The sequence below is a fragment of the Labeo rohita genome, chromosome 21 (assembly GCF_022985175.1).
Source record: "Labeo rohita strain BAU-BD-2019 chromosome 21, IGBB_LRoh.1.0, whole genome shotgun sequence".
Classification (NCBI taxonomy): Eukaryota; Metazoa; Chordata; class Actinopteri; order Cypriniformes; family Cyprinidae; genus Labeo; species Labeo rohita.
Window position 1 is genome coordinate 23901330 of NC_066889.1, and position 23093 is coordinate 23924422.

A 23093-nucleotide genomic window follows, 5' to 3' on the forward strand; every position below is an offset into this window, starting at 1 on the left:
TAATTCGGAATGCTTTGAACTACAAAAAATCTTTGATATGCGGAAATCTTAAAAAAAAAACACTTTGCAGATTGCCTTACTGTAGGGAATGAAGAACAAAATTCCCTTTTTGTGGTATGCAAACAACACTGTCTCTTTTATGCTGTGTGTCTGCTGCAGCCACAGATTGACTGCTCTTAGATCCACTACCGTCAGGCTTAATTCTAAAACAGAGATGGGATACCAGACCTTTTGTGTTCCCATAATGAGAACAGTTGCATTGGATAAAATGTTTCCAATCACTTTCTTGGGGTGTGTACTTGGCTGTGCATGTATTGCTTTATTTTTCTCCTTGCTTTTTTCCTCATAGTTTTGGTTATACTTGGAATGACAGAATGAGTTGTTTGGTTTTTTTAATTCTGCTTTTCACTCTTTAGAAATTAAACTGATATTTGAACTTGCAACTGTAGTAGACAAGTTAGACTAGGCTAACCAAGTTGGTAATGTTAAGAATTCCTTTTTTTATGTATTTCTCAGCTGTAATGCATCCCATAATTGGGATTTATTACAGTATTCAACATCTGAAGCGGTTTAAAAAAAAGTTAATCAAAGTTGTCCCGAGACAAGAACGGGTATTGTTTTGATTTTAGGACAACTTTGATGAAAGGTTTTGATTCACTTCAAATGTTGACTACTGTATATTTAGAAAGAAATAACAAAATCATGTGTCTCTTTTGTATGAAAAAATCACTTTATTTGCTATTCGTTACAGTACAACTTTTTAAACTGCATTCATAGGAAATCTTCCTCAAATGTATCTTAGGCAAAATAAAGAACAATGACAGACTTATTCAGCATTGCATTGCCCACATTCCTAAACGTATAGGCCACTTGAAATACAACAAAGAGTGCAAAACTAACAAGAATGAGTAATCAGAAATGGGAGCGTTGCTTATATAGCATAAAATCAGTAAGGTAATACAGTATAAGCAATATCAGTCAATCAAGTTGTTCCATAGCAACAATTAAGCTTGTGAATGTTCAAATATTGTGAATCTTAATTGATTATTTAATGAAATTAAAAATAATAATCATACAAAGGTCATATTTTAAGATTATTGCTAAGGAATCAAATTAACACCCCTAGAGATTTACTTTTGAACTTGCCTTTTGATTTCAAATGCCAAACCCAAGTTACATTCTCGCACAAAAGGGAAACTTAAACAAATGTGAGTGGATATATTGAAAGAAGTGATCTTTGAAGATAATTTAGTGTGTTTTCACACCTGTAGATCGATTGCTTTGTTCTGAAACAGGGATTAAAATGATTAAAATGTTGCTTTTTATTCTTGGTGGGGTTGGCTTTCACACAGCAACGTTTCTAAACGGACCAGATTTGTTAATACAAGTCCCGCGCGAGTAAACTGTCCTCTCGTTTCTCAATTTCTCAATTGCTGCTCAAAACTACCCCAATCGTGTTTCGAGCGGGGTCCCCCAGTAAAAATCACATTCCGGGGGGTAAAATACATTTTTTGGTGGGATTCCCCTGGTACATTTTGCATTTCTGGGGCTAAATATAAGGTTATTTAGGTCACTTCAACCCACAGCAAGAGTGTTAAAGAGATTAAAGTTAAAGTTCACCAAAAAATGAAAATTTGATGTTTATCTGCTTACCCCCATGGCATCCAAGATGTAAGTGACTTTGTTTCTTCAGCAGAACACAAACAAAGATTCTTAACTCAAACCGGTGCAGTCTGTCAGTCATATAATGGCAGTCAATGGGACCCACTGCTTTGAGAATCAAAAAAACACAGACAAAACCAAATTAAACCCTGCAGCTTGTGATGATACATTGAGGTTTTAAGACACGAAACAATCGGTCTTTACAAGAAACTAAACAGTATATCATTTTTTACCTCTGACCCACCGCAATGTCCTGTCCTGAGCGCGTTCACAACAGCGCGTGATTTCATAGGCACAGCTGATGATTTCAGTAGTACTTTATCCCCCTCTGGGTCTCTAAAATGTTTAATCGGTTGCAACAATCAGGATAAGCATAAGTAATTACCATTTTGAGTAGCCGTCGTACCCACAATCTCTACACTGTGTAAACGCTGAGTGACGTATATGCGTGACAGATCGCTTCCACGCATGTGTCCACTATGCCAGAGCACGTTGACGCGCCATGCACCGGCTGTTGCGCTCAGGACAGTTGGACATTTCAGTGGATCAGAGGTAAAAATTGATATAAATACTGTTCAGTTTCTCGTAAAGATTGATTATTTCCTGCCTTAAAGGAAAACTCCACTTCCAGAACAATTTGCAAATAATTTACTCACCCCCTTGCCATCCAAGATGTTCATGTCTTTCTGTCTTCAGTCGTAAGAAATTATGGTTTTTGAGGAAGCATTTCAGGACTTGATTGGTGCCACGATTTTGAACTTCCAAAATGTAGTTTAAATGCAGCGAGCTCTAAATGATCCCAGCCGAGGAAGAAGTGTCTTGTCTAGCGAAACGATCATTTTTTTGAAAATTAAAAAATTTGTATACTTTTTAAGCACAAAAGCTCGTGTAGCACAGGCTCTGGGATGCGCGTCCACGACACTACGAATCACGTCTAAGTTCATTGTCTGTATACTCCGGCTCATAAAGGTAGAGTATGGCGAAAAACTCCATCTCATTTTCTCCTACAACTTCACAATCGTCCGACATCGTTGTACCTTTTTGTTTGTAAACAACATTTGACTTACTTACACTTCCTTAGTCTTTGCGCGTTCGCTTTGTAAACGCTGGGTCTGTAGTTCCTCCTGCGTTCTGTGTGACCTTTCGACATGATTCAATAGTACGTAGCGTCGTGGACACGCATCCCAGAGCCTGTACTACACAAGCTTTGGTGCTTAAAAAGTATACAATTTTTATTTTCTGAAAAAAATGACAGATCGTTTCTAGATAAGACCCTTCTTCCTCGGCTGGGACCATTTAGAGCCCTTTGAAGCTGCATTTAAACTTGCAATTGTGAGGAAAAAAGGTTACAATTGTCTTTTTTTTGTATTTTGTATTCAGTGGCGGAAACTCTAATTGTGACCCTGGATCACAAAACTAGTCTTAAGGGTAATTTTAAAATTAGATTTATAGATTTTTTTTTTTTTAAATTTTAGATTTATACATCATCTGAACGTTGAATAAATAAGTTTTCCATTGTTGGGATTGGACAATATTTTGCAGAGATACAACTATTTGAAAAGCTGGAGGGTGCAAAACATAAAAATAATGAGAAAATCACCTTTAAAGTTGTCCAAATGAAGTTCTTAGTAATGCATATTACTAATCAAAAATTAAGTTCTGATATATTTACGGTAGGAAATTTACAAAATATGCAGTAACTGTTGTGATTAAGCTATAGTGTTTATGCATTAATACTAAATGTATTTAGACTACTATTTTTGATACAAATACCTAGAAACTATATTAAATTTTATACCATGATATTGAGGTGCTATATTTCTGTAACTGTTATTATCATGATATAAATGCATGCTACTATAGAAGAGCAATAATTAATTAAATAAAAAAAACTCAAACAGTCAGAATAATTAAATTTCACCATATAAAAATGAGGTTGCTACAATTTTTAGGTTTACAACTGTCAGGTTTTTACAACTTTCACACTGTAGCAAAAATCTGCCTTTAAACTTGAAAGAAATAAAAAAATTGACATTTATCGTGATAATTATCAATATCAACTGAAAAAACTGAAAAAAATAATTGTGATAATATTTTTAGCTATATTGCCCAGCCCTAGTGAGACCTTTTGTTTTGTTAGTACTGTTTATAGTGTACACATTATATATTGTCTTATGTATTTGCTTAATATGGAGAGGCCATTTAAGATGTTTGGATTATGAAGTTTACCTCCATACTCAAGTCAGTTATACTGTTTTAATAAAGCACTCAACTAGTTTATTTAGCTGGATGAGCTACAGTATTTTAACACATAATTAAATTAAAATAAGTGACAGTTGAAAGGTATTGCACTTGTAAGAATATTTACAAGTGGCCTCAAACTTTGCAAGGAATCCAGTCTTGTTGTTTTAAAATCGGGCATCTTGGCGACAGGTTTTAAGGCTTGTTAGGCTTGACTTGTTTACTCTTTTTATTGTGAAATCTACTGTTACTTGAAGTGAAGGCTTGAACTAGATTTTTTAAATTCACTAGTGACGTAAAGCTATAGTAAGCAAAGACTTCCTTTTGCGCAACATGCTTTTATTTTACAATGATTAAATATGGGGATGTTTCATTTGCAAGATTTTTTATATTTCAACAATTTGGCCTAAGAAAGTGATAAATCAGAAGGTTTAACAAGGACATTCTGATGATCTGCTGATATGATAAATGAGATAATTACAGAAAAGTAAACGTGCATAATTGCACGGGTTTGCGTTCATATCTGCATGAGCATGACCACTTTTTTTGGGGTATGAGGAACTGATATGCCTGAAGGACAGCGTCATCACCGGCATAAAAACCTTATCAAACTGGATTTTTCCCTAATCGCACTTTAAAGCAGATGAACTGATGAAGGACACGAACATGCGAATAAAGTAAAACAATACAGTAAATTATGAACCAAAGTAGGTCAGAAAAAAGAGTGTAAGAGATTATAAAATATTTATAGTTAAAATAATTTTACACCTACATAAACCAGTTCTGTAATGTATTAAAATGAAATAATAAACTGAGAAAACCAGATTAAAAAGAAAGGATAGTTATTATATGACTTTGTTTCATCCGTGGAGCACTTGATGCAATGCAAGTTGTTGCAAAACGTCTGTGTTTTTTTTTTTTTGGAGTGTGACTTTTTGTCACACACAATATATACCCTGCCAATATCTTTTGTCAGTTGTTAAAGGGTTGAACTTGACAAGGAATGTTATTGAACTTAAATATTAGTGTCCCACTGGCTAATAAAATCAGATGTCACTCAGCTATGTGGATTTTGACATTCACCCAAAATGTTCTTTCACATATTGTCTTTAAAATATTTCAACAATGTCTGCCTGATTTAAAAGAAGCTTTGTTGTTGTACATGACGTCAACCTGCCAGAATTTTCCACCTCATAGAGTTTCTGGGGGTGTTGACTTGTTTCCTTTGTCTTAGTCTTTGTTTTGGTTGTGCGTTTATGTAACTTTATTGACAACCCCTGTTCGTCTTCAGGAATGACAGAATTAATAGTTCTATATCTAATAACTATATCTTTTCGATGCCATCATCCATCACCAATGACTGACAGACATCACAATGTTAAGCCGGCATGAGAGGAAAAAATATATTTCAATGCTTTCTCTTGCAGTTATATCATTGGGCAATTCTACTACAAATTGTGGGCATTAGAGAGCCACTATTAATAGCTTTTGAATGGGTGCTCGTTTTTTGCACTTTCAAGATTCGAGTTTGAGTACTTACCCCACAGTTTCGAGTACTTACGACACATTTTACAAGATTAGATGTTTGTCAGTGATGCTCAGGATCTGCAAATCATTCGCCATCATCCTATCAGTCATTTCTCCTTACTCTGTTTATGTGGTAAGTAGGGCTGGCGGTATATTGAATATTAGCGATAATATCACAATAAATTTAATGACGATGTAAAATTTGAAAATATCGCGAATATCGAGTATTTCAAATTCCCCCTTCTCCCAAAACAGCTTATACTACTGTTTCAGCTATTAAAATAGTTCAGTTTTGTATGTAATGGCAAAGTGATTAGATTTTGTTTTGTTTTTTTATTTAGTTAATTTAGAAAAACGTTTGGAGCATTTTTGTTCATTAAATGTAAGTTTTTGTTTTTTAAAGTAATGGCCAAGCGGCAGACTGATCATAGTCTGTCTGATCAATTTTGCCTTCTCAAATCATCACGACTTGCCTAAAATAAAATCTATAGATACAGGCCTAAAAGAGTTCAAGTATAAAATAGTTTCAATGTTAAACTAAGATAAATACACTGTAAAAAATAAAAAACACAATTTGTTGAGTCATCTTAAAATAATTTGTTACCCTGCTGCCTTAAAATTTAAGTTCAGTCAACTAAAATAAGTTGTATTAAGTAACAACTTAGATATTTGTGTTTGCTAAACTTAACAGATGGGTAAGTAACCCAGCTGCCTTAAAATTTTAAGTTGATTCAAATCAAATATCTAAGTTGTCACTTAGTATAATTTAACATTTCAAGTTGAATAAACTTTTTTTGAGTTGACTGAACTTAAAATTTTAAGGCAGCCAGGTTACGAATTATTTTAAGTTGTATGCGCTATTAGGCATAATTATGTGTGCGGAGAGTGGAAGCTAAAGCCGCTGTGCAGGGCAGCATGTGCACTTGGATTTTTTTCAGTGGAAACAATTTCAAATATTCCGTCATTTTTGCTCATAAAGGTAGGAGTAATACATCATTCGGAAGTGTAAAGGGCCTACTTTTATTTGTGTGCGCTTACAGTATCAATAAAATGTTGCAGACGGTGCTTTTATAAAATAAAGAAAACAAACATGATGCGCTTTCTGTTGTCTCAGGATCGCTCCACATAAATGAAGCGAAACTCAGCGAATACATACCTCACGGAAATAAGTATATCTATAGAAAGCTTTAATTTATTACTTAACGAAATAAAATAAACGCTTTCATTATGTAATCTGTAAAGACGCATTTCTCTGTAAAGACGCATTTCTCTCTAAAGGCGCGTCCAAAGAGGATAAGGCGAGTCAGGATTGGCAACTTCATCCTTGCGACAATAGAAAACACTAGTTTATTAATAATTCAAATCTCCTGACAATTTCCCCCCGACACATTCATGGTAATTACTTTTGCAGGTGCTTTGTGGCAAGTTTCAGCCTATTGCATGCACTCGAACGCGGGAATGTTCCAGCGACGCTCGCGTCTGGTGTAGACGTGGTGTGAGTTTTTAATGAGTTATGTTACAGACCTGCTTGTTTTTAATGTTTTTATTAAATCTCTGTATTGATCATATCATCGTATTATTTACTGCCATGCGAGCCACAAATTAAAGCTTGGCGAGCCATGCAATTAGTAACACTGGAATAGAGAAACATAGGCTATTTGGAATATGGAATTACTATTAAGAATTTCACTGTTCTTATTTCCCCCAGTTGCACAGTGTAATTTGTGAATTGCACGCACTAAAAAGTTGACTGAATGCACTTTCTGCACTTGTTTTGCACTACAGTTACATATACATGTTCATTTAATAAAACTAAACACTAAACATTTTGGGCAAAAGAAAATCATGTTTTTTTATTATTTAAAGCAAATGCAAACAATATCGAGATATATATCGAATATCGCAAAAATTTTGACAATATCGAGATTGCCCCAGCCCTAGTGGTAAGTGAAATTTATTTGTACTGTAATGTAACAGGCTAAACATGTCCCTTTAGTGGCTCTGTAGAACGTGTTAATCGCTTTCCGTGTCAAATATAGATTCACACTTCGGGCATAATTCTAATGCCCATACCTCCTGATGTCATTGTCCATTGTATTCTGTAGACATCGTCCGATGCCAATTTGGTAAATACCGCCCAACCCTAAACTGAATTAGATGAGTTAGCAATGCTTTGTTTTCAAATGTCAAAAATTTTTCTTCGCTAAGCAGCCGAACCATAATTAATTCTGTAATTGAGATTTATTAAAATTTGCAACTGAAATAAGGGTGTGACTCTTTTGGTTAGCAGCAAATTTCATTTATTCACTATTGCTTGGGTGTCGAGTTTGATGAGAGTCAGTTTGTATTTTAGGCAAAACAAAGAACACTGACAGACTTATTAAGCCTACATTCCTGAACAGGCCGCTTGAAAAACAACAAAGAGTGCAATACTAGCAACAGTGAGCGATCAGGAATCTATATCACAAATTTCTATATCACAAAATCAGTAAGGTTACATAATATAAGGGTTGTCAATCAATTAAGCCATTCCACAGCAATCCATTTTGCAATTATGTATCATTATTCAAATGAAAGTCATATTTTAAGACCTTTGGTTAAGATTTGAGACCCTAGAGATTAACTTTTATACTTTCCTTTTGATTTAAACTGCCAGTTGACTGACATTTATGATTTCAGAAATGCTACATTTAGAAAGATACACGCTATTGCGAGTTAGCCAACCGTGGAAATAAACTCTTCACTCAACAGGTTTTGACGTCTTTAAAACCAAGTTGCTTTCTTAAACAAAACAGAGACACAGACAGATGTGGGTGGATCTTAAAATGTGTGATCATTGGAGATCATTTATCATTCGATGTGGATAAACTGGTTTTAGTGGATGATTACTGGAATAAGAAAATTGTAACATAGATTTCACGTTAGGTGTTATGAGGAAACGCTTCCCTTCACAAAAAAGTGTTTGAATTAACTATGAATAAAATATAATATTATTGCCCAACAAGCAGCAGATAGGACTGTCTGTGGTTAAATGCCATTAGGTAGTAATGTTTTGCTTGAAGATTAAGTGCTTGGTTGCTCAACAAACCTTGTAATATGATTTACATACTGTTGTTAAAAAAATATACTGTTGTCTGAAAATATGCATGCATAATATGCTCACATACTGGAAAAAACCTTGTTAAAAATACAGTAAAAAGCTGCCAGAAATTCACTGTAAAGAAAAAAAGTATGTTTCCGGTATTACAAGAGAGGCTTTGCTATTTGCACTGCTGTTTTACTCCCTTTTACTGTTTTTCACTGTGTGTACTAAGATGATGATATTTATTTTATATATTTTTAAACAATCAAAGAATGTAGTTTTTTTTCAAGAGTACTTTATTTTTCAGATTTTTTTTTTTTACCAGTTTATATATTTTTAAGCTTTTTATTTGTCTTGTATTTTCTGACATGCCATCACCTCAGTTTGACCTGTATTTTAAAATTCAGTGGATACATTGTATAACAGATAAAGCACAGCGTACAGTGCTTTCTTTGTTCAGTTGATAGAACAGGGTGGTATTGTTAACATACTTCATACTTCAAAAAAGGATTAGAAACGCAGACAAGAATTCTCTCCCAGCAGCAATATGCTATATTCACAAAGCCTGTTTTCTTTTTTAACGCAAATGAATTCATCAGCTGTTTTATTTAACGAGTGATTTTTAATGCATAGACCGTGACTGTGAAAAAAGGCATGTGTTAAGGCTGCTCTTTGTCTGCTTAAAATTCTGTGTAAATATGTAATGCTGCATCAAAAAAAAAAGTAGAGATGGGTTTAAAAATGTTTGAAAAAACTGTGCCCCATAACTGTGAAGTGTCATGTGACATTGTGTCGCCGTTTGAAATGATCTATTTTATCTTTTAGAAAATGAAGTTTGAAAAGTAAACAAAAGCTGAGCAGCATTAAATAGTCTCTGTAAAGACATCTACCGTAAATGCCACTTAAGATGCGCTTCTTCGATGTAAATTAGGGATGCGTTAAGGCTGCTCCATGCCCGCTAAAAATTCAGTGTAGAGGCACCATGCTGCATCAAAGCCAGACTAAATTATGCCTGCTCAGAGCCACCTCTGAGCAGCATTTAAACAGTCTGTATGGAGACACCTAAATGCCACTTTAGAAGCACTTCTGTGCCACCTTTGCACTGTAAATTAGGCATAAGTTAAAGCTGCTCTGTGCCTGGCTTAAGGCTTGCTGTGTAAAAGCATTTAAGCCTGAGCATCATTAAACAGTCAGTGTAAAGACTTCTACTGTAAATGCCACCTCTGAAGCGCTTCTGTGCCACCTTTGAAGTGTAAATTTTGCCAGAGTTAAGGCTGTTCTATGCCTGCTGAAAATTTGTTGTAAAGGCACAATAGTGCAAGCCAGACTCAATTATGCCTGCTCAGAGCTAGCCTTTAATATAAAAGCATATGGTTTTATTTGCTGTATAAATGCATTTATGCCATCTCTGAGCAGCATTAAACAGTCTGTGTAAAGTCACCAAACTGTGCCTGCTCAAAATTCAGTGTAAATATGTAATGCTGCATCAAAGCCAGACCAAGTTATGCCTGCTCAGAGCCACCTCAGCACCTAATTTTAAAAAATATAGTTGTATTTGCTGTCTTTGTAAAAACTAATGAATGCCACTTCAGAAGCACTCCTGTGCCACATTTGCAGTGTAAGTTGGGCATGAGTTAAGGCTGCCCCGTGCCTGCTCAATATTAAGTGTACAGGCATAATGCTGCATCAGAGCCGGACTAAATTATGCCTGCTCAGAGCCACATCCGCCCCTAGTGTAAAAGTATAGTTATTATTGCTTTGTAAATGCATTTAAGCCATCTCTAAACAGCATTAAACAGTCTCTGTTAAGACACCTAAATGCCGCTTCAGAAGCGCTTCTGCGCCACCTTTGCAGAGTAAATTAGGCATGTGTTAAGGCTTCTCTGTGCCTGCTTAAAATTTGTGTAAATATGTGATGCTGCATCGAAGCCAGACCAAGTTCCATCTCCTTTCCTTTCCTAAAAAGTTATGCCTGCTCAGAGCCACCTCAGCCCCTAATGTAAAAAATACAGTTGTATTTGTTGTTTAAATCCATTTATGCTGTCACTGAGCAGCATTAAACAGTCTTTGTAAAGACACCTAAATGCCTCTTCAGAAGCACTTCTGTACCACCTTTGCCATGTAAATTAGGCGTGAATTAAGGCTGCTCCGTGCCTGCTCAAAATTCAATGTTAAGGCACAATGCTGCATCAAAGCCAGGCCAATTTATGCCTGCACAGAGCCACCTCAGCTCGTAGTGCCAAAGTATTCAGCTGTAGTTGCTGTGTAAAAGCATTTAAGCCACCTCTGAGCAGCATTAAAATGCCACTTCAGAAGCGCTTCTGTGCCACCTTTGCAGAGTAAATTAGGCATGTATTAAGGCTGCTCTGTGTCTGCCTAAAATTTTGTGTGAATATGTAATGTTGCATCAAAGCCAGACTAAGTTTTGCCACCACAGAGCCACCACAGCCCCTAAAATATAAACACACATAAACCATTTAAATCCATTTATGCCACCTCTGGGCAACATTAAATGACACCTGAATGCCACTGAAGCGCTTCTGTGCCACCTTTGCCGTGTAAATTTGAAGTCATGCAACTCGGGTCCACAACACTGTAAGGTTGCTAAACTGACACTGAGCAGTTTTATACTTTCACACATTCATGTTCAAAGCAGTTAAATTCCTCTGCACTGAATCACAACATCGAGTATGGTTTATTAGTTTAGGCAAAAGGAAACAGTACAATGCATGTTCTGAATAATACATTTAAAATAATAAATTCTCTGATTGTATAATAGATGTTGTGCAATTGCCACGTTTTGAAAAGATAAGGAGATACGTTGAAGCGGTTGATCAGACTGGTTTCTGTGGTTTGGGTATTTGCGTAATGATGTCAGGAGATTAATATTGTGTATCAAAAGACGGGTTTTTGTACTTTTAGCATTTTTTCCCCACCCAGTCTTATATCCTTGTCTTATGGCTTATGTGTCACAATGAGTTGAAAAGCATGCGGTCTGTTTGGTGTGTCACAAGACACAAGACAGGTGTTCTGATTTCTTAGAAGTGTAACATACAGAGTTCCTGAAGGATTGAAATTCAATACATATCTTACACAAATATGTAGACACGAGCACGTAGTGCCTCTCTAAAAAGCATCCTTGTTAATGGCTGTGTTTCAGCTAGTTTCATGCTAGGTATTTATTACATGGCGTGCAAGAATGATGTTTTTATGGCCTGCGTCCTCTAAATGTTAACAGATGGACCAGTCTAGTTTGTCTGTGTTTCACATTTACACTCAAACCCTTGTTTAAGTCCTCAGGTATTTAAAATTATGCACTCAAACAAAACAACTTTTAATTGACAGTCTGTGCTTTTCTGTGTAGGTCAGTGGAAACAGTGCTGCAATGAGCTCATGAAGATTGAGGAACCTTCTCCAAAGAAAATGGTGGCGGTGACAAAACAAGGCTCTCTGTATCATGAAATGGGTAAGAGCATTTTGGGATTGTAGGAAGTCTCTAAGTAAGAGACTTTTCTGTTCCATCAAGGTTTTTAATCATCTCTTGGAGGCGTATTACAGACATAAATAAGACACAAACTTTCGCTAATTTCTCATTTTCATTTAGTTTATCTTGATGTACTAAAATAACAGAATAATGAAATAAAAATTAATGAAAACTACATGGACTTTAAAACTAATAAAAATGTTTGTTTTTTTTTAACTCAGTTGTACTAAATTGTATATTATGTGTTTTTCTAAGACGAGATATAAGAAAGTTTAATGAACAGTGTTTTCTTTGAGGTAGGGCGTATTTAATAACTTTATTTAGCTAATTAATTTAATTTAAATAATTTACTTGATAGAATAAGAATGCTAAAATGTCTACAAATCCAGGATAATATGATCTGTTTATATTTTTAGCCATTTCATAGAAGAGATTTTGAGTTAAGATATCCTTTTGTGCTTAAACTTTTTTATCTCTAGCAATCAGGTAGAGTGTGTTAAGATTGCATAATATTCACTTGTGTAATTTCAAAAATATGCAGACATATTTTTTCAGTGTTATATAATTTAATCTGTATACCAGATCTAAGACTAGATAAAGCAAGTCAAAATTTTACATGCTATAAATGTATCATAATACAATCACACAAAAGTATGTATGAGACTAATATCACTGAAGCTTGTATGTATGCGATCCAGACCCAACTGCGCATTTTGATTAAATATCATGAATGTAGTAGACAAAAAATACTCATAATGACTTTCTCTTGAGCTTAGCAGACACATGATAGACATATGGTGCTAATTTAAGCATAGTACACATTTCCCTCAATTACCCCACCCTGTTGGGTGGGGATGTATTTCCTTTCAGACGTATCAGTTGACAGACAGTTCAGCCAAGCGCCGAGCCAGACGTGCTGTCAGGCTATTCATTTCTAATCACTTGTGACACTTATACAGTACAGCCACCAAACTAAGATGCAATCCATTATTGTGCCGGCATCTTTAGAAGATTTGAAGAACAAGAAGAACATTTCTTTGAAGAACAAGACTGGTAAAAATATGCGTATGGAACATGTTGACAGATTAAAAAAAGCCTGAATGCACAACAACTGTAGAAGAAAAGCAATATTGTGTTTGCTGCCTGTCATTCACTTTATTCTTTATATTACCTAGTTCACCCCGAAAAAGAACATTGTCATCATTTTTTTCACCATCATGTCGTTTCACACCTGTATGATTTCTTTCTTCTGAAAAAAAAACAAAACAAGACATTCAAGATTAAGTTTGGGGCAAAACAACTTTGGAACCAGTTGGCAATTATTGTATGGACAAAAAAAAAAAAAACATCCACAGAAGACAAAAAACAGAGGTTTGGAATGACATGAAGAGCGTAAATAATGACAAACATTTAAGGGTGTATCTGTTTAATGCAGCCACAGTATGTTCAAAGTGTATATTTGAAGGTATTTAAATTATACAAATGTATGACACAATGACAGCTGCCAGAGATTAAGACTTATGATTAATTTAAATATATTTTTTTAATGCAATTTAATGTTTTTAAAAATCTTTTATTAAATATTTGGATTTTTTTTTAATTTTCATTTATTTCTTCATTTGTTTTAGAATTATTAATAATTTTAGAATTTATAAAACTATAAAAATATGTTCATATGCAGTGTTTCGGCTAGGGTTACATCGTTGGTTCTTTGATGGTAACCAGTAACCGGTACCCGACGGTACTTTTATTCGTTACTCTCTGTGTAATGACGAAAACATTATTTAAGTAAAAAAAGTAAATCAAAAATTCTCAGTTTCAACATTTTGAACAATAGGGCCCTAGAAACTTTTTTTCTTTTCTTTTTATTCAGAAATTCTTTTGTGTTTTCATTTTTCTGATAATCAAATGAAGGCATTAAACATTTATTTATTTTTAATCAAATGAAACCCTTTCATTTTTTGGCATGCTAACAGAGGCTTACTGTTAAAATTAATATATGGAAGAAAAAAAAATATTTTTTTCTACAGTTAAGTGGTTAATCTTGTTGTAAAATTTATTTTTATCATTTAACAGTTTTATTTAAATTTGCCAGAAATAAGAATATATAAACACCTACATTATACTGTACAAAAGTACAAGAAAATATATTTCTGTTACATGTCAAAACGTACTTTTATTTTGACGAGTTTTCTCACGAGACGGTAAAATTCATATTTTTTTAAAGTTACTCTCACAGCAAGTTTGTGTTAATTAAGTTTGTGTGTTCATGTCATATAGTAAGCAAAACCGTGTTTCCGCCATTCGTACATACAGAGGCAAACGTAACATGCAGAATTCATATTTAAACCGTCTTTTTGCGTTTTAATGTTCACAGACACTAGTGCATATCGCAATTTGAATTAAGTGTATAGAGTAAAATCCGGTTTTATGAATGGACTCGCGATCCCGTCCACGTTTTTGCGGAGGACAAACTGTAGACGCGCGTCTGTGTAGAGACAGAAATGACATCCCGTCGTGTGAATAACATAAATAACATAAGACTATTTAGTTTGTTTAGTAAAACAACAAGGTATAGACCTGTTCTATAGGAAAGGTAACTTTAAATGACTTCTGTTGTAATGTAGCGCTATATTGAAACTAAAAATTAAATAAAATTAACTTGATCTTCAAGAGGGGCAGGGGGTGCCGTTGGGGGGGCGAGGCGCCCCCCTAATATAATGATAGGGGAAACACTGATATGTTTCATATCTCACCAGATAACTGTAAAGTGACTTAAAAAAGATCTTGGTAACTTATTTTTTATAGTATTGTGTCTACATATTTTTTTATACAGTTACACAGTCATCCACCCAGAGCAGAAACCATCTTTCACCCCTGAACAGACCTGTTTCTTCTGAAATCCGAAGTCTTCTGTCCACCTATTATAATGACAGGTGATAGAGGTTCAGAAAAGCATTCAAACACATACACCCACACACAAATTTACAAAAATAACACTTGAATGTCCTCCTACACGCACTGAAGGCATGTGTATTGCAGAATGACATTTATTAGGACACGTAACAAATACCCTTATACCAGATGAAGCACGCATTTGGACGGTACACAATGTGCCCGTGGCGCCTGAACAGGTTCTAGGCATTCACGTTAATTTTAATGCCCAGGAGTGGCTTCCCAACATGCAAAGTTGTCTGCATTGTTTAACCTTTGCATTAAAGGACATTCAGTTGTATTATAATTTCAATGAAAGCGATATAGAGGCATGTTAACACATTCAAGCGTGTTCACACATGCCATAATAGTGTAGGTGTGGTGTCGCTGTCACACATGCCAAACTCTGGCACATATCTGTCAGCAAATTGTGATTCATCTGCATCTTGTGTAGTGATGAGACACAGAAGTTCAACTGCTGTATCCTCATACTGGATAGGACAGCTGAGAATAAACAAATCTAATTTAGACTACTTGCGTGAGTTATTGACGTAAGCTTTGTTGTGATGCGTGTTTTAGTAAGTCAGGTATAATCTGTGATTCTAAGGTGATCAATGGGATTAAAAAAGGAATTAAATTCAAAAGATGAAACAGTAGGAAGACTTGAGCTTGGTGATTTGAATGTGAGACATGCTGACAATAATGAAAATACATGTGTTTTGAATTCAAAGTTGCAGATTAATAGTTACAAATGTGTAAAATGACATTCACATAAAATTACAGACACATATGTACATCATATTTAATTAAGCATTTTACTTAAAGGGGTCATCGGATGCTAAGTTCACTTTTTCATGTTGTTTGAACATTAATGTGTGTTGGCAGTGTATGTACAAATCTACCCTATAATGATAAAAATCCATGCAGTGGTTTTTAATTAATCTGTAAAAATAATATCCCCTTTTTCAAATCGAGCCATTCTCAGATGCCTGTCGGTGTGGCGTCACACTGACAGAGGCCGCTCCCACGATAGTTGATTGACATGAGCTCTTACCTCAGACCAGCTGTCAAAGTCCAGTAACTTTCCATGTTTCGATGCCGAAGCAGGGATGTAAGTTAGACAAGAATATCTCTGATTGAGCAATTGAGTTGTTGTGTTGCTGGATGTAATAATGAACATAGTCGTCGTCATTTACCCCTGACATCTGAGCCGCTGAAGATGCAGTAGATTACATTTGTTTGTGAAGGGAATGTGCCTCCCGATCTACATATATCCGTCTATGTTCGCGCGAATCATTCATGATCCAGCTTCACTTACAGCAGAAGTGTGTATAAGCGTTTTTTTAATGAATCTTTGTGATCGCCTTTTCCTTATAGCGTGGTAGTTAGGAAGTTTAGCGGCTAAATGCGGCTAAAGTAAACAAGATCGTCACTCCACAGAGAGAAGAGAGGGGCGGGGGTGAGCAGAGCGCATTTGCATTTAAAGGAACAACCCCTTAGAATGAGATGATTTTTGCAGAGCTGATTTTGGCAAGGTAAAAAGGGTGTTGTTTTACACAACCATTGAGAATTTTTAATTAAAGTATATTAGAGACTTTTCATTAAGACCCTAAAGAATCATATCAACTTGTGGAAAATGGGCATCCGATGACCCCTTTAAGATTCGCTGTAGTTGTACTGCACTTTACTTCGCTGTCGTGAGAAAGCAGAACCAGGAGTGTGGTGGGATAAAAGCCGTTTTATTGGTTGATGCCTGAGCAATGAACAACACCAGCCAGCACGACTTGCCATGCAGCAAAATATTTTTATGCATATGTATCAGTTATTTGTAAAACAATGGAAACTATTTTCAGTTGTTGTGAAACTTGTGTGAAAGATGTGAAAGATTAAGCTTTTCACATCAGAGCTGTGTGTAAAGTTCAACTATGAATATTAATATGCAAGCTCTCGAGTTTATGTACACACAGGGTATATATAAATTTTACATATATTATTTGATTTGATTATTTTTGTACAATGTGGGAGTGGTGGCATGTTTATTAAAGCCCTTTATCAAATTACATTATTAACATGATATCATTTTTTGGCTGGTGAATACAGGCATATAATACGTAAAATGACATCGATGTCCCACATCAGAAAAAATATAGATTTTTAAAAATATTTTTTGAAACGCTATGTTGTTTTGTTTTGATTATTTTTGTACAATGTGGGAGTGGTGGTAAGTTTCATTATTACATCAAATAACATTATTAACATGATAGAATATATATATATTTTTTTTTTGGCTGGTGAATACAAGCATATACTACATAAATGACACCCATGTCAAATGTATTTTTAGAAACACTGTTTATTTATTTTATTTTATTTTATTTTGTACAATATGGGAGTGGTGGTGTGTTTATTGAAGCCTGTTATCAAATTACATTATTAACACTGATGCAGAAATGCGTGTTAAGCGCTGCCCTTCACATTGTTTTTAATACTATTATTTTTATTGTTGAATAAAAATAATTGAATGCGTAATCTAAAATCACCCACCTAGTGTGCTACACCCAATCTTATTGTGTGGAAAATAATTCATGATTTGTTTGTTCTTACATGACATCAGATATAACCAAAATTAAACAGGCAATTCAGCACACATTTTATAATAAATTTTAAATAATAATAAATTATTAATAACTTTTGTAATAAGTGGCATTTTATTTTAAATTAAAATTTATTTTGAGGCAACAAAAGTTTTACAAAGTTAGAAAATGATTTGTTAAAGGGTTTTTTTTCTTTTTTGTAGCATTTTGAAGACGTTTTTTTGGTTAGTCAATGTAGTCATCATATTTTAAACCTATAAAATATATATTTTTTAAACCTAAAGATAAAAGCAATGAAATGTTTTGATGTACAATGAATAGAACAAATCTAAGTATCATTATTTGCATTCTTTGTATTATTTCCAAGTGACTAATGAAGATTATGATCTTTGATAATATAATTAATCAGCAATGGATTTCCCCTAATGGTCATGGACTTAGCTTGCTTGTACTGTAATTAGTTGATAAACAGAGTTCCATTGTGCACACAACAGTCTGTGTTACGCTACAGTTGTGTTGCGCTAGTTCGCTCCTGTCATCCTATTGCCAACCATTTCTTCTTGAGGGTAGAGCAAGAAGACAAAGTGGAATTAGGGAATGTGAATTCTCAGCCGAGTACTGCTGTGTCTGTATTGCGCTGGTGCAGATGGTTAACATTCCTGTGGCCTCCACCTGCCGGTATCTGTTAATGACTGTGCAGTGTGTGGGTGTTTGTGGTTGTGTGTGGGCGTTTCTGCATGTCAACACATGTGTCTCAATCCACACGGAAAAGTTGTGTTAGCCTACATGTGCTGTAGCATGAGGAAGTTGCGGATAAATTTAATCAGACCTTGTGTTTTTCGCTCATGACGTTGAGCATTCCTGATCAGGAGTTGTTATGAATGTTTCTCTTTTTTCAGTTTGTGTTGTTTCGACCTGGAAATTTTGGTAACATTTTACAATAAGGTTCATTAGTTGACTACTTTAGTTAAAATGAACTAAGAATGAATGTAGAATATTTCTACACTTTTAAAAATAAAGGTGCTTAAAAAGTTCTTCACAGCGATGCCATAGAAGAACCATTTTTGGTTCCACAAAGAACCATTCAGTGAAAGGTTCTTTTAAGAGCCATCTTTCTTACCTTTTTATTATCTAAAGAGATGATTCCATAAAGAACCTTTAACATCTGAAGAACCTTTCTGTTTGACAAAACGTTCTTTGTGGTGAAAGAAGGTTCTTCAGATTATAAAAAGGTAAGAAAGAGATGATTCTATAAAGGGGTCATCGGATGCCAATTTTCCACAAGCTGATATGATTCTTTAGGGTCTTAATGAAAAGTCTATAATATACTTTAATCTATAATAAGTCTATAATATACTAATATACTTATAATATACTTCATACTTGGTTAAAAATTCTCAATGGTTGTGTAAAACAACACTCTTTTTACCTTGCCAAAACCAGCTCTGCAAAAATCATCTCATTCTGGTCAAGGTTGCTTTAAATGCAAATGAGCTCTGCTCGCCCCGCCCCTCTCTTCTCTCTGTGGAGAGGCGAGCCTGTTTACTTTAGCCACATTTAGCCATGTTTAGCCGCTAAAATTGCTAACTAGCACATTATTAGGAAAAGCGATTGCAAAGATTCATAAAAAAAACCCTAATACTCACTTCTGCTGTAAGTGAAGCTGGATCACGAATGATTCGCGCAAACATAGACGGATATATGTAGAACGGGAGGCGCATTCCCTTTTAAGCACCTTTATTTTTAAGAGTGTAATAATGTTAATTTCACCATTTACTAATGCATTATTAAAATCAAAAGTTGTGCTTGTTAACATTAGTTAATGCATTGTGAACTAACATGAACTAGCAATGAACGAATGTATTTTCATTAACTAACATTAAGAAAGATGAATAAATATTGTAATGTATTGAATTAACATTAACTAATGGAACTTTGTGTTGCTGCAATTTTATAACGTTACATAATTAAATAGAATAAATACATTTCAGCAAAAAAATATTAAACACAAAGTTTTCAACATTGGTGATAATAAGAAATATTTCCAAAGCAGGAAATCAGCATATTAGAATTTATTTCTGAATTATCATGTGGCAGGAATAATGGCTGCTGAAAATGCAGCTTTGTCATCATAAAAAATAATGACATTTATTCACAATATTACTGTTTTTGTTGTATTTTTGATCAAATAAATGCAACACAATGCAGCATGTTTCAGAAACATTAAAAAATCTTACTGACACCAAACATTTGTGCATAGAGCATATAGGGAGCAACAACGGGCAAATTTTCAATTAATTAGATGATATTTTTTTAAAATCAGTATATTGACTGAATATAAGATTTATACGTCATATGAATACTGAATAAATACGCTTTCCATTGATGTATGGTTTGTTAGGGTAGGATAATATTTGCCCGAGATACAACTATTGAAAATCTGGAATCTGAGGGTGCAAAAAAATCGAAATATTGAGAAAATCGCCTTTAAAGTTGTCCAAATTAAGTTCTTAGCAATGCATATTACTAATCAAAAATGAAGTTTTGATATATTTACGGTAGGAAATTTACAAAATATCTTCATGGTACATGATCCTAATGATTTTTGGCATAAAAATCGTTCATTTTGACCCAGAAAATGTATTTTTGGCTATTGCTACAAATATACCCGTGCTACTTAAGACTGGTTTTGTGGTCCAGGGTCACATAGAAATTAATGACATTTATTCACAATATTACTGTTTTTGTTGTATTTTTGATCAAATAAATGCAACACAATGCAACACGTTTCAAAAACATGTCCAAATGAAGCAATGCATATTACTGATCAAAAATTGAGTTTTGATATATTTATGGTAGGAAATTTACAAAATATTTTTTAATTTATAGTAAATACCGGTTACTAAAATCTCCCTTGTGAATTTGCAACTTTTAACTAGGCCTACAATTGTTACACAACCAGTGAACTGTTATAGTTGCAACTTTAAACAACTAGTTACTAATTATACGGACTTAAGTGATGCAAGTCTTACTTTTTTATGTGGCTTGTACTGTATATGGTCAACATGAATCAAACATGTAATCAATTTTACTTCCATAATGTGGTGCTTTCCAAGTGAATCAAGATATTCAACAACAACAAAAATTAGGGCGGGACGTTCAGATTTTAAATTATTTTAATGATGTTACATTACAGGACGGAACCAGATTGAATGTGAGTTCACTGTGAATTGCAAAAACAAATTATTGTATCAGGGACTTTTATTAAGAAAGACAGCCCCAGTTCGATTTAATCTTGACTTTAGTGCACGCTTAAAAAATTGTATGCGTTACAATGCATTCATGCATACATTGTGGGGATGCGAGCATGCGCGTACACATGTAGATGCCATAGATTTCATGAATATTTTTTTATTTTTTTAAATATGATTTGTGGCCGCAGTTCCGCAGTCACTCTACCAGTTTAGACTTTACCAGAAATCAAGACGTAAATATGTGCCACACCACAATGAAATCAAAGCATGTATGTCATTAATTTGTTTATTTACACTCTTCTCCCTCTGCTTTTTTTTTTCAGTTACTGAAGAATCAAACAAGAAAACTAAAGAAAAAAGCTGTTTTGCGCAAAGCTGAACACACCCCAGTATACTACCGCTCACACAAATCCTTTTTTTTTCCATATTTATTTGCTAAATCCAAAAAGCACACCCACCCAAGTCCAAAATACTGTATTGGCTTAAAATTGGTTTGTCATTATCACAGAATTGGCCCTAATATTACAAAACTATACACTATCCCACATTTTAGCTACGTACCATATAAATAATGAATAATAATAAACTGTGATATTTGTTTCAAAATCACGCAAGATTAAAAGTGTTACAAAAGACAGTAAACTAGCACACCTACATAGGAACTTGTTTGCCAGGAACAACAGCCAATTATAGTTTAGCGTCAGTATGCAAATATATTTTGATCATTTCACATTCCAAAGAGCCTGCTATATCAGCTTGTCAGTACCGCATATACATGTACAGCGTAGTATTTTGTCTTATGGTATTTCTTTTTTAATGCTCAATAAAGGTTTTATTCCACAAACCTGTACTGGCAGTGTAACTTAATCCTATGCAGGATCAGGACGTCATTACACGTGTTGCTGGATTAAAATCACTCATCCTTAAAATTGACTGAAATGTTTTTACTTACTACAAGCTGTGGAAATCCTGCATGACAGGAGTTTGACAGTTTACGCTTTTGGTTGGTTTTTGTTTTTTTTTATTCATAATAAGCTATTTCAAGGCCATTGAAGAGAATTGAGCAAACCGATTTCATGTATGATTTAAAAGGTATCAAATTTAAAAGCTGTCTATCTTCCCTTAAGATAAATCAATCAAGCCGCCAACCAACCAAAGCGGTTTCAAATCATTATGAAAATAACTTTCATTTCTAAACCTTTCCTGGATTTAAATTTTAGCTTTGTCAGTGATAGCTGTAAAGGTAGGCCCTACAGCTTTGTGACTTACTGTAACTTGTATTTTGTAGGAAACAAAGATTCACATATAATGTACTCACCCCCTTGTCATCCAAGATGTTCATGTCTTTCTCTCTTCAGTCGTAAAGAAATTAAATACTTGAAATACTTTTTAATCTTAAACGCTCGTCTTGCCTTTCTCTCCCTAAGCTCTGTGTATTCTGACTCAAGACAGTTAGGGTATGTCGAAAAACTCTGATCATATTTTTTCCCTCAACTTCAAAAATCATTTCAAACTCATCCTACATCACTGCAGAAGCACCGACCCAGTCTTTGCAAAGTGAACATGCAAAGAAGATCAAATACCTGCAACAAAAACGGTAAAACGACGATATAGAACGATTTTGAAGTTGAGGGAGAACATGAGATGGGAGTTTTTCAACATACCCTAACTGTCATGAACTGGAACAAAAACAGTCCAGGCAGAGTAAGACAAGACGTGCGTTTGGCATTAAAAAGTATATCAATTGTATTATTTTTATTCAAATAGCCGATCGTTTTGCTAGTTAAGTCCCTTCTTTCTCATCTGGGATTGTTTAAAACCACATTTGGGATTGTTTGAAGCTGCATTTAAACTGCATTTTGAAAGTTCAAAATCGGGGCACTATATCAGTCCATTATATTGAGAAAAATGCTTAAATGTTTTCCTCAAAAAACATAATTTCTTCACGACCAAATAAAGACGAACATCTTGGATGACAAGGGGATGAATACATTATATGTGAATCTTTGTTTTGGAAGGGGACTTCTCCTTTAATGCAGTTCCTTTCTAAGAGCAAAGTTATGAATAGCAAGCTACAGTTGAGGTCAAAAGTTTACATCCCCCTTTCAGAATCTGCAAAATGTTAATTATTTTACCAAAATAAGAGGGATCATATTAAATGCATGTTATTTTGTTATTTAGTACTGACCTTAATAAGATACACTTTACATAGAGTCCGCAAGAGAAAATAGTAGTTGAATTTTTAAAAATGACCCTGTTCAAAAGTTTACATACATTTGATTCTTAATACAGTGTTGTTACCTGAATGATCCACA

At 34.4% G+C, this 23093-nt stretch overlaps 1 protein-coding gene across 2 annotated transcripts in view; it reads left to right on the forward strand.

The window, feature by feature from the left end:
* Positions 1-22074, forward strand: part of rtknb (rhotekin b) — a 31616-nt gene extending 9542 nt beyond the window's left edge. The window contains exons 11-13 of one of the 2 annotated variants that reach the window (XM_051094011.1): positions 11877-11978; positions 14833-14932; positions 21102-22074. In XM_051094011.1, coding sequence (XP_050949968.1) covers positions 11877-11978; positions 14833-14932; positions 21102-21108 — 209 coding nt within the window. In that variant the 3' untranslated portion in view covers positions 21109-22074. The remainder of the gene's footprint in view (positions 1-11876; positions 11979-14832; positions 14933-21101) is intronic. The other variant, XM_051094012.1, reaches the window with a different exon arrangement.
* The last annotated feature ends 1019 nt before the right edge of the window (positions 22075-23093 follow it).